Genomic DNA, 15,417 nt, shown 5'->3' on the forward strand with positions numbered 1-15,417 from the left:
ACGCATGATACATTGTTTGGCTTTGTGCTGTTCCTTCCACCAAAATGTTTGAAGGAGCCCATCTCAACATTATGATACTATCACAACATTCTAACTTATATTATCTCATAAATATGACTAAGGATTTCATAATTATGACTTAACTTCTCATTATTATTATGCAATATATAAATATTATAGCTTAGTATTTTGTAGTTATGAAATACTATCTCATAATTATGACATATCTGCTCATAATGATGCAATAATATCTCAAAATATAGAAAATAAATCCATATATATGAAATGCTAAACCCTAGTTATGAGATTTATTAATATTAAAAAGATGCAAAGGAGTTTGATATGCTAAGCCATATTTATGAGGTACAAAGTCATAATTATAAAGTACTAGGTCATAAATATGACGTAAGTCATATATATTACATGCTGAGTCATAATTATGAGTCTTATAATTATTAATTAATCAATCAGTCTTAATTTTAAATTAGTACCTCAAAGTTATGATAAACTAAGTTATAATTACAAGATGCTAAGTAATAATTATCAGATGCTAAGTCAGAATTTCAAAATTCTGTCATAATTTTAAGATAGTAGTCTACGTTATGAGATAGTAAGTCATATATTTGAGACAGCATTTCATAATTAAGATTTTGAAGTTTTTTTTAACAAAATGGCAGAAATAGGCTTCCATAAATATCCATAAATATGTGATGGTAAACTGTTATTTATTTATTTATTTATTTATTTATTTATTATTGTGTATTATTATTTTGTTTCCGTCTTTGTGTCATCGTAAAGCTTTTGGAACCGCCTCTTTTTACCGAAGCCGGAAGTGGGCGGGGGTGAACGCTCTCACTGTTCTCAAACACTCTTCGTGTCCAGAGCGAGCAGCTGTCAGAGGACGAGGCAGAGCGTCACGACGAGCTGGAGGCTTTGTTGTTTAAAGGAAGAAAATGCAGCTCGGGAGCGAATTCTCCCACCAACACTTGTCCACAACTAGAGTCAGGATTCAGACACTAACGTCTAGCTTGTAAACAAGGAGCCGATAAGCTGTTTTTTTTACCCTGCTTCTTCTTGTTTTTTTTTTTGTTTGTTGTTGTTTTAATCTTCTAAACTGAGGCTGGAGAGAAGAGCGGTGCTGCTGTCCATCCGACAGGGACTAGTCCAGACATGAGTAACGTTGACCTGATTTTTTGGGACCAGTTGCAGGCTGGCAGCTCCGAAGTGGACTGGTGTGAAGGCAATTACCTTATTTACCCGAGCATCGCTGAGTTTTACAACACGGTCGGTGGTAGATAACGGCGGCGGTGTTTTGCATAATGCAGTTTTGTTTTCAGCCTAATGTCTGCTTTTGCTTGGCTTTGCATGGTGCTTTTTTGACCCCCCCTTCTCCTCAGATTTGGCACCAAACGTCGACTTTACACAGACTTTGAAAACTTTGCTGTTTATTATAATGTTCACTTGATCGACGCGCGTGGTACTAGCTCTCCTTTTTTCTTCTTCTTCTTGTTCCTCTCGTTTCAGATCAGCAACATCTTGTTCTTCGTCCTGCCTCCGATATTGATGTGCTTGTTCCGCGAGTACGCCGAGCATTTCAACAGCGGGATCTACCTCATATGGATCCTCCTGGTCGTGGTCGGTAAGTCGTGACCTTTGAACCCCAGAGCTGGTGGGGTGCAGTCAGGACCGCACAGGAAGTAAGGGCAGGGTCAGGGTGCGCGTTCAAACATAAATCATCTTGTTAAGTCCACTCTGTTGTCTGCAGATGGAAGGATGCTCTGAATATTTTGGAAACTTTATTTCTTTTTTCCTGTGGATTTAATCTGTGTCAGACTGATCTGTGTCTTGAAATAATCCCAGATTGGCATGATCAAGTTGAGATCAGAAGGGAGGGAGCACATCATCTGGTCCCAGTGCTCAAGATAGTTTTACAAATGTCTGGTGCCAAGGGCGATGCCTTGCTGCACTCCCCCATCCACTGTAGTTTTTACAAACGTGCAGTGCAGATTGTTGATACGTATCACCCGCCACCGAAGGCGAAAGGGGCGATCGTGTTTTTCTTATTTTGCTCCTGTCTGTGTTCGTTTGTGTGCCCCGTGAGCAAAATATGTCACGAATGTCTCATGGAGTTTAATTGAAACTCTCAAAAAGTGATAATTGGATGTGCATCTACAAGTAATTGACTTTTGGAGCCAGTTTGATTCAAGATGGCCACCACAGCTAAGTAACCTCATCAAACACAGAAATGGCTGTGGCCCCTCTGGTTTTAGAGATACTGAGTTGAAATGTGGTGTGGTAGTAGCTGAGACGGGCCTCCAACACACATTCTCCAAGCCCTAACCGATCACACAAGATCGGCTGTGTTAATAGTTAACTTTGCTGATAACTACTGGAGTCAACTTTGTCTATCTGTTAGCAAAATACCTCATGATCTACTTGACAGATTTTAACAAAACTTTCAGAAATTAGTCACTGGACTTACGTCTTTAACTGATTAACTTTTGGAGTCACGCTAATTAAAGATGGCCGCCACAGCCAACTGTCCTTAGGAAACACAAAGCTGGCTATAACAGTTCGTTTTGCATATATTGAGCTACAATTTGGTGTGCAAATCATTTATGAAGCTTAAGCAAAGTGGCTGTCACTCTGGCCTCAGCAAAAGATAGTCTTTCTTTAAAGCCCTGGCATGAAAGGCGGTGGGTGATATGCATTCCTTCAATGAAAGCTCCGCCTTTATTTCTTCCTGTATTGGAGGACAGAAGGCAAAAGTAGGTTTTGTGTACGGTGTCTTGGAGTGCAGCAGATACAGGTGGGAAAGTTATGCGGTTGTGTTCGTGGCACTGAGTCAGTTAAAGGAGGCGGCAGATCATCAGATATTTTATCAAAAGCACTTTTGATTTAAAAATGTATAGCTGCTTATGTACGGCGTTAAATCTACAGATTGTACCGTTTTCGTACGCAACTCGAGTTCATTCCTGTTTATTGCAGAATATTTGTTGCTCCTCGTTTTCAGCTTCAGGCTGTTCCGACTCGGTGAAATCTGTTAAACTTCCTAAAATCGATTCATCCGACCCCGTTCTGGAGGGGGGGTAAATGGTGTCACTGTATGTAAATGGCAGCAGAGTTTTAAAAACACACAAGTTGCTCCGTCAGCAAAGATAACCCGACCCCCACCACACCACCCCCAGCCGGTTCCTGAGAGGTGACCTTGTCGGAGACGAACCCGAAGCAGACTCTGAAGGGGTTGCGTAATCCTGAATCCTGGAGCAGAGATCACATTTAAAGTCAAATAAAAGCAGGTGTCAGTAACTCGCGCGATCTTGAGTTGTAAAAACGACAGTTCAAGATGTCCGCCGCAGCCAGCTCACGTTAGAACACGCGGAAATGGCCACGAGTCGGTCAGTTTTACAGATATTGTGCTAAAACCTGGTGTGGTAGTAGCTGAGAATCCTTCACAACACATACTACAAGGGCGACTCGTCACATGAGAGCTTAGCATTAAATCTTTATCAATAACTCTTGGACCCAGCCCTTGTTTGTCTGTTAGCAAAATATCTCATGAACCACTGAACAGAGTTTAATGAAACTTTTAGGAAATAATCATTGGATGTACGTTGACAACTGATGTTTTGGAGACACTCCAATTAAAGATGGCTGCCACAGCTAATCGACCTTTGCCAACATAAAAATGGCTGTAACTCAGTGAATTTTACAGCTATTGAGCTAAATTTTGATGTGGTAGTAGCTGAGAGTTGTTCACAACTCTGAGCAGGGCCATCTTGAAATATTGCATAAGATCGCATGTACCATTTTCAAGCTTTGACCAAAATGGCTTCAACTTTAGATAAACCTTGTCTACAACTCTAGCAAAGGGGGGGATGCGAGGCTTTTATTTAAGAAGTAATAGTTTATGTATTAAGTTTTGAACGTTGTATAAATTAGGATTAGAGGCCACATCTTAGTGATTAACAGCTGATTTATTTGATGCAAGAATCTCAAGTCACAGATTTTTTTTTCAGCATTTCTTTTTTTTGTCTGAGATCCAATAGATCAGGAGACCAGATGCAGAACGTTATCAGCTTCAAACAGTTTTATTTGTCCAGCAAGTCAAAAGTGTTTCCTATTATTTAAGATCCTAAACCCATGTGATGTGTTACCGTCTGAGCTGACACGTGTTCACCGTTTACATCCGTGACTTAAACAGTTCATTTTCGTGGCTGTTGGAGAAGACGTGCTGCAATCTCCTGCAGCGCCGCTTCCACCAACAGATTAGTCTGATAATGTGAGGTCTGTCGGTCAGTGATAACACCGAGCCGCTGACTGAAAACTCGCTCTTAATTCTGTTTGTTTTTTCCTGCTGCTGCTGAGTTTTACTCCCAGCGAGCAGAGGGTGAGCTTAGTTTAAAACTTGAGCGTGAAAAGGTAGCGGGTGATATGCAAATCCTTATATGTTTTTGCAGCTTTTGAAATGGGACCAAAACACTTTATTTAATTATTTTCTTTTTAAAGCTGCTGCTCACGGCGTCCAAAAAGTTTGCATCTTTTCCACAAACTGTTAAACCCTAAGGGTAATAAATCTTACCGACTTCGCTACAAAATGACATCACGTAGCCTTTTTTACAGACACACTCAAAGTCTTTGTCCCTTTGCAGGAATCGGCTCGACTTATTTCCACGCGACTCTCAGCTTCCTGGGCCAGATGCTGGACGAGTTAGCCATCCTGTGGGTGCTCATGTGTGCCATTGCCATGTGGTTTCCCAAAAGATACCTGCCGAAGATGTTCAGGAGGAATCGGTATGTTAGTTCCCACAAGTGAGACTGCTGTGAGGCTGTATCAACTGAGTGATGCGTATGTGTGAAAGTCTTCAGACCTTCGGAGCTTTAGGTGTCCAGTGTGGTTGCCGTGTCATGCACACTAACAGGCGGATATGTATATAAAAAAAAAACCTAAAATGTCACTATTTAGAGTTCATTGTGGGTCGTCGCCTTGCCTCATGAGTCCCCCGATGCTGTGACTCCTCTGGTTAATAATAGGCACGTCCAGTATAGCTGACAACGGTAAAAGCTGTGTCACATGTCTCTACTTCTCTTTCCATTGGCGGCGGATGCCCCGTCACTGGCTGTCGCTTCAGATTTTCCTCTGGTCTTCGCTCACCAGCAGCTGGGAGCTGGGAGTCTTTGTTTAAGATGTTAATCCAAAGTGTCAAGTTAAAGGTTATTTCTGTACCGCAACTAATAACAGATCACTCAAGTGCTGTGCAAGCTGTAAAAAAAAAAAAAAAATATATATATATATATATATATATATATATATATATCATCACTAGTCACTAAGTTAGTCATACGAACTATAGTAAAAAGTTGAAGGTCATCAAAAAGGACAAAAGTTAAATAATTGAATGTTGAAAACCAGGATGTGCTGCTCGACAACAGGATTTAAAGCCAGTGTGATGAAGTGAATGGTCAGCATTTTGTCGTCTGTTAGCAAAATATCTCGTGAACCAGTGGAAGCATATTTAATGAAAATGTAATCACTGGCTGTACATGTACAACTGATTAACCTTTGAAGGCTACCTGGTTCAAGATGGCCGGCACAGCTTATTAACTTTGGCAAACACAAAACATGGCTATAAGTCAGTCAGTTTTCCAGATGTTGAGCTAAAACCTGGTGCGGTAGCAGCTGAGGCTCAACCCCATCACATACTCCGAGCGCTAACAGGTAGCGCTAGATCTGTGTTTAAAACTTCAGCACTGACTGTTGGAGTCAACCCTGTCTGTCTGTTTGCAAAATAGCTTATGAACCAATGGATGGATTTTTACTAAACTCTCAGAAAGTAATCAGTGGGTGCACATCAAGCTTTGAAAGTCATCATAAGTCAAGATGGCTGCCACAGCTAATTGACGTTAGCCAAAACAAAACTGTGTGTAACTCGGCCAGTTTTACAGATGTTAAGATCAAATCTGGTGTGATCGTAGCTGAGAGTCACCCCCAACACACACACATATATATATATGTATATTTTTTTTAAACCTTTGCATTACAAAGAGGCAAGTGATATGTATTTCTTCAAAGAATGTTAGATGTTGTTTAAAATGATTCAGTGATTCAGGATCTGTGCAGCTTTTATATAAAAAAGGTTAGTTGCTTCATAGAGAAAGTACCAGGCTGCTTTTTGGAAACCTCTGCTCTCATCCAAACACCCCTCTCTGTATTTATGCCTTTTATAGAGAAATGGTAAAAAAATTCTGCCTTTTCCTGTGCCTCTCCTTGTAGTTTAAGGTTCAAAGTGGTCATCGGCATCTTGTCAGGGATCACCACGGGGCTGGCCTTCGTTAAACCTGTCGTCAACTCGCTGTCTCTCATGACTCTGGGCATCCCCTGCACAGCTCTGCTCATTACTGAGCTCAAGAGGTGAGTGGAGGCTTAAAGACGAGGGCTGAGACTTCACCCTGGAGCGGAATAGTCCGTCACACAAGCAGCCATGGGCAATTTTCCACAACAAGTACGCCAGGAAGGTCGGAGTAACGAAGTCGTAAACTTCCTTTAAAGCCAATAACAGCAACCTAAAGTCAGAGATGGAGTAATTTTGTCCTCATGTTCCGATTAAAGCTTCGTAACAAAAACACTGACGTGATTGGTGTTGACTCCCGTGAAAAGGACATTTCTCAGTATGACTCACTTCCATCACCATGTTTTGTCTTTAAGTGATTGTGTTGCTTTACATCCACCTTGTGTTTTCTTCTGCTTGTATGACTCACGCGATGACTGTGTTGGATCGGGAATGGCGATCTGCATCGATAAACAGTAAAAAAACAACAACAACAACAAAAAACAAGGTTAAATCAAAATTCAGATTAATTATACACACTTAGCAGGTCAAATTTGAGCTCTTTTAAGGCTAGCAGTGAAGAGGTACAGGGATTTGGCAACTTTAGAGAGCAACCAGTTTGAATTTTCTTGATTTTTCTGGTAAAAGCTAATTATAAATATTGTGTCCGTACCTTATAATATGAAGGGCAAAATGTGCTACGTCCTTATGACTAGTACAGCTCCACAATCAGATTACGCTTCAGAGGACTGATGCATTTTGATTGTTTGAAATTGTTTTGATGGCTTATTTTACATAAAGAAACACAGATTTATGTATTTCCATGTGGAATAATGAATGCACAATAACATATGTGAAAAACCTCATTAATCGCAGGCTGCTGACCAACAACTAGCATCGATGCTAACTTAACATTAAAAATGTCATAGAAAAGCTAACGAGATTAGCATTGTGTTTATGACAGGAAAGCTGTACACAAATCAAATATTTCAAAGTCACGACTCAAGGCAATCGTGTTCCCAGAGAGAGACAGAAATAACTGCTTCCACTTAAAGGGATAGTTCAGATCTTTTGAAGTGGGGTGCTGTGCGGAGGTTATAAACAATTAATGAATTACCTGTTGAAATATCTTATTAGATGACCTCAGTTTGGAGGAAGGGTTCAGTGCTGACAGGACTGACCAGCTAAAGGCGAGTCACTGCGGATCACTTCCGTCTTTAAACATCTGGTCAGAGTTAAGCTATTTCTCAAAACTGAAGTAATTCCATGAGCTATCTGCAGCAGGTAAGATGATTGTTCATAACTGTTCCACAGAATCTCACTTCAAAATTTTTGAGTCTCTCTTATTAATAGCAGCCCGTGACGTAATGACTGAATATTATCACTTTAAGTTTTTATTCAGACATGTTTTCTGCTCCTAGATATTGCATAACTCACGAGAAGCCTCAGCTTGTTGAAGTTCGAGACAGAAGAATGTAAAAGTCATCATCATGATAACAGAACAAAACACAAGTCTAATGACTGAATAGTCCACAGTAGAATAACACATGACCTTTACCCTCTTGTACTCCTACTGTTGACGCCATGTTTTTTGTTCCCATCTAATAATATCTTCCTTTGATGTGACTTAATGTTGTTGGAAACACATTTCATACCCCCTTTTTTTTCTTTGTTTGTGTGACTCTGTGACTCTGTTTTCCTCTGTATCCGTCTGGATGTGTGCTCTGGTGTTTCCGTTTCCCACAACCCATTGCCTCTATCAGTCCCGAAACCTTCGCTCACCTTTTGTTGGGTATTTCTCAACACCGCTGCTGTTCCAGTCATCCGTCCAAGCTTCTTGTTTTTGTTTTACTAAGTCAGAAAGAATTCCCGTGGCCCTGACTAATGGACTTCTGCCCTCAGAAAGAACACGGTATTTTGTTATTGCTCGCTCTTTTACAATGTGACCCCCGGCCCCCATTTAAGCAGCAGCAGAAGGAAAAACAAAGTGTTTCAGATAACCATTCCAAGCATTTCATAAGGTGAAAGAGTGATCACACTGAAACAGAACTAGACTCAGAGTTTAGTGAGGAAATTAAAAAGTAGGGGCATGAAAAAACTTTTTAGGAAAGAGATTAATGTCGTTCATATCTTTCAATATATTCAGAATCTCCTGTTTTGGTTGTGGAAAGAATGACTCCTCATCATGTGCAGATAAATTCAGTCATACTCGCACTCTGGGAACTGATAAACATTGTGCACAATTTATTACTAAAGCCAAGTGGTTCAGTGTCTGATACACAGTGAGGATGTTTTTTTTGTGGAATCACTTGGAGTATATTTCAACATGGCATTTCCTTCTATTTCAGTACTTCCTGTTGTTAATGAGATGCTGTGACACTTTTCCTCTTCCTGTCCGGACCTCCTATGTAACATAAGAAAAAAAACATTTTAACAGTTTAGCTGATCAGCTGACTTGCTTCCCTTAAAGTAAAATTCAATTTCTAACAAGTTTAAACCACCACACAAATAAATGTCACTTAGTTGTTTTTTTTTTTTTTTTTTTAACAAGTCATGTTTAACTTACAGTTTTGAGGGATTTCACTTTTTTTGTTTAGTTCATTTTGTTTTTATTGCAGTTGTTGCACCACATTTCAGTAATAACGTTGCACTAGTTATATTCTGATTGAATTTCCTTTCAGATTTGGAGCATTTTGGAGCAGTTTCTGAATTGAATGGTACTGGGTGTCATGTCACATCTGACTTTAATAAAGAGTACTGTTTAGTTTGGTCTTTTATGACAAATCTGTCAACTTGGACCCCAAGATAATTCTTTGTAGAGTTTGAGGAGTTTTTAGGACCACCATTCTTTTGCTCTAGTCGTACTTATTATTGCCTACCACCGAATATGAATAGGCAATAATGTTTTTGCCTGTGTGTGTGTGTGTGTGTATGCATGAATGCTGGTGTAGGTTCTTTTTTTCTGTGGTATTAGCAAAATATTTCATAAACCAGTGGGCAGATTTTAATGAAACTGAATTGAATGTACATTTATAACTCGTTACGTTTTGAAGTCAACCCCATTCAAGATGGCTGCCACAGCTAATCAACCTCTGCTAACACAAAACTGGCTATGACTCAGTTAATTTTACAGATATTGAACTAAAATTTGGCATGGTAGTAGTTGAGTCATCCTCAACACTTGTTTTGAGCACCTACTGATCACGTGAGATTTGTTTGTAAAGCTTTACTGTTTACTATTATAACCAACCCTGCCTGTCTGTTAGCGACATATTTCGTGAACCACTGGACAAATTTTAAAGAAACCTTCAGGAAGTAATCATTGGATGAACATCTACACCTGATCAACCTTTGGGGTCAACATAATTCAGTATGGCTGCCACTGACCTGAGAAAACAATTATATAGTTACTGGGCTAAAATATAATTCAGAAAATGGAAACAAAAAAAAAGCATGATGAGAAGGAACCGTTCTGGTCAAACCTTCTCATGCAGTATTGCAAAATCTCGCAAGATCTGTTAAGACTCTAAAAACATCTTGAGGATAACCCTCATCTACTACCACACCAAACTTTAGCTCAATATCTGTAAAATTGACTGACTTATAGGTGTTTTTGTGTTTGGTAAAGTCACGTAGCTGTGACAGCCGTCTTGAATTGCATCGACTCCACAAGGTAATCGGTTGGAGATGTACATCCAGTTATTATTTTCAGAAAGCTTCGTTAGCATTTGTCCACTCTCACATTTCTCAGTCAGACGGCCCACAGCTGATCACGCAAATATCTTTGTTTGCAACATCAGCGTTAGTTTTTGTTCCAACTTTAGCTTCTGTGGCTCCTCTCTGCTTGAATCAACTAATTAGAAGCTTGTAAAGACGGTGTGGCTTCATCGCAATTCGTGTGTGAAGAGAAGCTGAGAGCACCGTGCTGCATCATCAGCTCTGTCACACTCGGGCTTCCTCTGTTTTGGCGCTCGGCATCTGCGTCGACACTGACTGGGATTTCTTAAGGAGGACAGCTCTAAGAATAGCTTATCAGTGGCACTCTGGATTAGCACATCTTTGTAGGTCAGGGATGTGTTTATTTATGTGGTGAGTTACTGTGCGTGCACAGAACTTTGCCACTCGTACTCTCATGGGACGCTACAATCTTGTGTAAAGATTCTGTAACACGAAGGGGCCGGGGATTGAACCAGCACCTTTTAGATTAGTGGGCGACCTGTGCAACACAATGCTGTTTAATATCTTGGAGGTTTTTTTTAAAGGAACAAACTGAAGAGGGTCAGGCTGAAAAGTAAAGACCTAGCATTTCCTCGCAAAAATAAATAAAACCACCAAAACATTTGCAGAACATTTGCAGACAGACTTGTCAGAAATGAAATGCAACAGGCAGCAGCTTCTGTGGTGCACTTCGGAGCAGCAGTTAGTGGTGCTGCTGGTTCACATGTACAAACCGTGTGTTCAGAGGGGATCGTGGGCGACCGAAAAGATATTTTAAAAAGTACCTTCTTTTCCTGCTATATTGTATATCTGCTAAACTGTCAGTAAAAAAAAAAACTGATGTCAGAGTTGCCAAAGAGCAGGATTAAAAACGAGCTGCGTCCGCCTCCTCCAGTGAGCCAAACACGCAGTGAATCCATCCTCCCTGCTCTGTGACTGCTGTCAAGGCTGATGTGGTATTATTACTATTACACATCATTACAGATGTGCACATCCTTGATAGAGAGGAATGTTAGTTTGAGAGAGGAGTAAGGGAAACCATCTTTGTGAAGATAAGCCGTCTGTCATTAAACAGGGACGGAGGCCTCCGTGTCCAACCGTCCCCCTCCTACAGTGCTGTTACTAGTATCACTCAGCCTTCTGTGAATAGCAAGCGGCTATCAGGGCCCTAATGATCGTTAGGTTGATGATCCTTTTTTGCATGTGGACAACTAGTTTTATGTGTCACACCCAACTGGTTGATTCACTGTATGAAGGTGCTGCTTGTAAGGCTGAGTTAGCCTGCAGTTCCTCAGACTGAAGAAGTCTTTTGGATAAAAGACGAACCATATTATCTAAGAGGTAACCGTCCTGAGGACCTGACTCAACCTTGTTAGATTTTTCTACTTGGATTATTGAGCATGCTTCAGGATATTATTACGATTGTTTACATATTTTACAGAACATTGCTTCAAAAATGACCAGACTATCCCTTTTTAAGGTGAATAAAAACTGCTCAGTTGACTTGAAATATTTGAAACAAAACATGAAAACCGCAGTTAGCACAAAGAATTAACCAAACCGATCAAAACAAAACAAAACAAAACAAAAAACCCGTTTGAACATTGTACTTCAATGTGGCCTGTGTTTCTCTGTCATTACAGGTGTGAAAACCCACGTGTGTTCAAGCTAGGGCTGGTCTCAGGGATCTGGTGGGCGCTGGCTCTGCTCTGCTGGATCAGCGACAGGATATTCTGTGAAATGTGGTCATCTGTTAACTTCCCCTACTTGCACTGTGCTTGGTAAGCTCAAAGACAGGTCTGCAAACTCAGCACTGGACGGGGTTACAATCATGTGACACTCAAGAGAAAGTCAAACGTAATGGAAACTATGCTGTCATCACTGACTGTGAATTATTTAGTCAGCTGTAGATGTACATTTACTGAATATTTCTGAGAGGGTTTTGATTCAAGAGCTATTTTGCTAACAGGCAGACAAACACGCAGATACATTATCCCCCACCTTTCAGTGGCAGCAGACGATGAGATGTTCACACTGTTTTCTGTTGAATCATTCCACAGCCAGCCTTGCTTATTAAAACCGTCCTGCTGCTCCCACAGGCACATCCTCATCTGTCTGGCCTCCTACCTGGGCTGCGTTTGCTTCGCCTACTTCGATGTTGCGACCGAGGCCCCGGAGCGCGGCCCCGTCATTATGTTTTGGCCCAACGAGAAGTGGGCCTTCATCGGCGTGCCCTACGTCTCCTTACTCTGCGTCCCGAAGAAGTCGACTATCAAGGTGACCTAACGCATCCAGATGTCTCTGTTCTGCAGCTTCGACAGCCGTGCTGCCATCACTTGTGCTTTGTTCTCAAACTTGAGGGTGTCCACCTCTCAGACGAATGAAAGGAGGAACTTTTTCCTCCTCTTGAGTTTTTTTTTTTGTCCAACTCTGATGTCACTCTGTTAAATGTGCAGGGGTTACTTTTTAACATATCAAAGCAGAGAAACTTTTACAGTGTTTCAGACGAATTCTCAGGCTTTCTATGAGGCGTCAGGTAATCTCACAAGAGTGAAAGTATTATGGGACTTCTTTGAAGATAAATTTAATACATTTTCTGATTGTTACATGATCTCAATATAAAAAATTATGTTGCCTTTCAAACAGTACACCAGCTCGCAGGTGCTGCTTGGCCATTTAAGACCACGTTTGGAAACTACACAGCTCTGAGTTATGCAACTGTGTTACTGTGATTAATGGAAAACTCACAGTTCTGGTAGTCGTGTAACCCTTTGAATTTACAAGAACCAAGAAGGTAATTTCACAGAAAGCCTTAGATTGTTTTGTACTTGTCGTCTGTGCTGATATGCTTCTGAAGTATGTCAGAAATGCATTGGGCATAAAACAAAACAAAAAAATCTGTTCTATTACTTTCAGCTACTGTGATTGTTGAGAATAACTTAGGAGAAATGTTATTTAATATGGTCTTGTGAATATTTTATTACCTAATGTTGTATTATGCAGTTGTTTTCCAAAGAAAAATAATATTAATCCTGTATTTCTCCATAAACAGGTACTTTTTACAGCAGTCGGCAACCCAAAGAGAAAACAAAAACTAATCTGGTTAACGAAAACATGAACGTTACAATCATATAACGAAAATGTTTAGCTTTTTAAGTTCTCACTTTGTCTTTAACTTGGACGTCGCAGTATGTTACCTGCTCCTGAAGATTAAGTTAAAGCAATTTAAAAGGTGCAAAAAGCCTCAGCCGAGCAAAATATTTGATTTTGGTTGCGACTGAATGTGCTTTGTGTCTGTAAGTTTATGTGTATTATTTGCTCAGCATTCTTTAAAAAACGCCAAACAAACATTGCATCAGTTAAACTGAGCTGCTGAGTAGCTTTTAGGTGAAAGAATCGAGAGATTAACGAGGCTTTACTTCCTCTGTGGAAAGGTTATGAACAATTATTATCTTACCTGTTGTAATGAACTCAGTTTGCAGGAGTAGAGTTTATTTTTGACCAGATGGATGAGCTAACGTGGGAAGGAGGGGTGTGAAGGGGGCTGCAGCACCCCCTGATGGATGTCCATGTTCAGATAAGACAGCTGTGGCTAATGGCCAATCCAAGCAGAACCAAGACCAAATTGTTGTCGTCTTTAAAACAACTCCATTGTCAAGTATTTAATTGTGGTTCATGCAAACAGTTTTATAAAGCTTTACATGGTTTTCAGTTTTGCAACTTTGTGTTTATGTAAATAGCATCCTTTTGTTTATTTTTTACACTTTTCTTATGTTGGACTTGTTTTAAGATGTCATCTATCCTCAGTATTCTTGGTCCCACTCAAACTAGCCATTCGCTTTTCAGCCTGGGCAATTTCTCCAAAAGGAGCTGTCAGAAAGAGCAATAAACAACGGGTATGATAATAATTGTTCATAACCTTTATCTCTGTAAGCCAAATCTATAGTAGACAAGTTCATTGGCCAAAAAACACATTATAGGTGTTGATGTAAAAGGGATGTATTCTAGGTGCTGCGAAGCAAAATGCTAAACCCAAAGCACAAGAGTCTCGGACGTTGTTTTGTCTCAAACCTTTCTTGGACGTGCCTCCATCCCCTACAGCAGCTTTCTTTTCTGCCTGTCTTTATTCAGAGGATTCTGGGAACTCAGCCTGCAAAAACAAGTTGTGCAATCATGACAATTAAAATGAAGGATTTTTATTCACAAAGAGGACAATTGTTTCACACAGAAACCGAGGCAGTATTTTTAGCATAATTTATTTTGTGTAATCCAAAACTATGTGTATTTTTTTTTTTTCCTTTTGTAAAATGAAGAGGCTTCCAAATACTGATGTGTGAATGGTTTTGATATTGCAGTGTTGTAATGCCAGGCCTTTTTAAATGTAAGGTTAGGAGAAACTCAAGGAGCAATGTGACAAAATACTCAGAAAACTTTCAGTTTACCACAAGACGCATTGAATAATGCAAGTGGTCTGGGACAGTGGGTTATTTGTGTCCTGCAGTGAAAATAAAAATAAAAAATGCTGAAGGTTGAAGAAGTAGGTCAGTGAATCAGCTTAAACATGAGGAAATTATCAGCGCAGAGAGTTAAATGCTGCACTGTCATGTTTGACTACAGGCAAGAAGTTTTGTTGATTTTGTTTTTCTTCTTTTTGTTGACTTACAGCTATATGAATCTCAGTGTTATTTCACTTGCATTGACAATACAAATAAATTGCACAGAAATATTTATTTTCATAGATGATCCTGTTTTGTAAACAGACATTTGTAACATAGTAAAATTTTGGTGTATTATTTTATGTAATAAATGAACCAAAATATAGAACTTGACTACATTGGGGGTTTATTTATGTGTGTCTTAAATGAATTAATTAAAAATAAATGTCATAGATAAGTATGCTTTGTATTTCCAACCTTTCCCTGGTACTGATTGTTCAGTTTTAAAGATGACTCAAATGATGCAGGACACAGTAGCTGCCACCAGGGGGCAGACTTAAACCATATTTGTATTAGTTATTCTCAGTCAATAGGGCAGAAATTGAATATTTTAATTTTTTTTCTCTAAAAATTTATTTTATCCCCCGAACACAGCACATGTTTATTTCATAAATCTACAAATATTTAAAAAACATATTGTGAGGAATTCCAATTCCATTTTCTTTCTTTTTTTTTTTACCACACACTTGATCACAGGTGAGATCAGTGCAACTTGTAATCAAAAATGAATTTCAGCTAGAATCATATCAAACTTTAGCTCAATATATGTCACACTGAAAAACACATACGTTTATGAGTTGGCTACTGTTGTTAGCTGTGGTGTCCTTCTTGAAATAGGCCAGTTGTATATGCACACCTAATAATTACTTTCATAA

At 39.6% G+C, this 15,417-nt stretch overlaps 1 protein-coding gene across 4 annotated transcripts; it reads left to right on the top strand.

The window, feature by feature from the left end:
• Positions 1-871: 871 nt before the first annotated feature.
• On the top strand, positions 872-14,867 carry acer2 (alkaline ceramidase 2). Of its 4 annotated transcripts, none has more exons than XM_017408163.3 (6): positions 876-1,284; positions 1,525-1,639; positions 4,653-4,794; positions 6,275-6,412; positions 11,690-11,827; positions 12,146-14,867. In XM_017408163.3, the coding sequence occupies exons 1-6, from the start codon at positions 1,171-1,173 to the stop codon at positions 12,330-12,332; spliced, it is 834 nt and encodes a 277-aa protein (XP_017263652.1). In that variant the 5' UTR covers positions 876-1,170; the 3' UTR covers positions 12,333-14,867. The 4 variants fall into 4 exon arrangements, with proteins under 4 accessions (XP_037830554.1, XP_017263652.1, XP_017263667.1 ...); XM_017408178.3 differs by having other exon boundaries at positions 877-1,240; XM_017408188.3 differs by having other exon boundaries at positions 877-1,232.
• The last annotated feature ends 550 nt before the right edge of the window (positions 14,868-15,417 follow it).

This window comes from Kryptolebias marmoratus, linkage group LG3, assembly GCF_001649575.2.
Source record: "Kryptolebias marmoratus isolate JLee-2015 linkage group LG3, ASM164957v2, whole genome shotgun sequence".
Lineage (NCBI taxonomy): Eukaryota > Metazoa > Chordata > Actinopteri > Cyprinodontiformes > Rivulidae > Kryptolebias > Kryptolebias marmoratus.

What these genes read in the sequence shown, in the direction of transcription:
- acer2 (XM_017408163.3), top strand. Translation starts at nt 1,171, where the DNA reads ATGAGTAACGTTGACCTGATTTTTTGGGACCAGTTGCAGGCTGGCAGC. An exon ending in AAGATGTTCAGGAGGAATCG is followed by an intron (nt 4,795 to 6,274) that starts GTATGTTAGTTC and finishes CTCTCCTTGTAG; the next exon opens with TTTAAGGTTCAAAGTGGTCA. An exon ending in CCCTACTTGCACTGTGCTTG is followed by an intron (nt 11,828 to 12,145) that starts GTAAGCTCAAAG and finishes CTGCTCCCACAG; the next exon opens with GCACATCCTCATCTGTCTGG.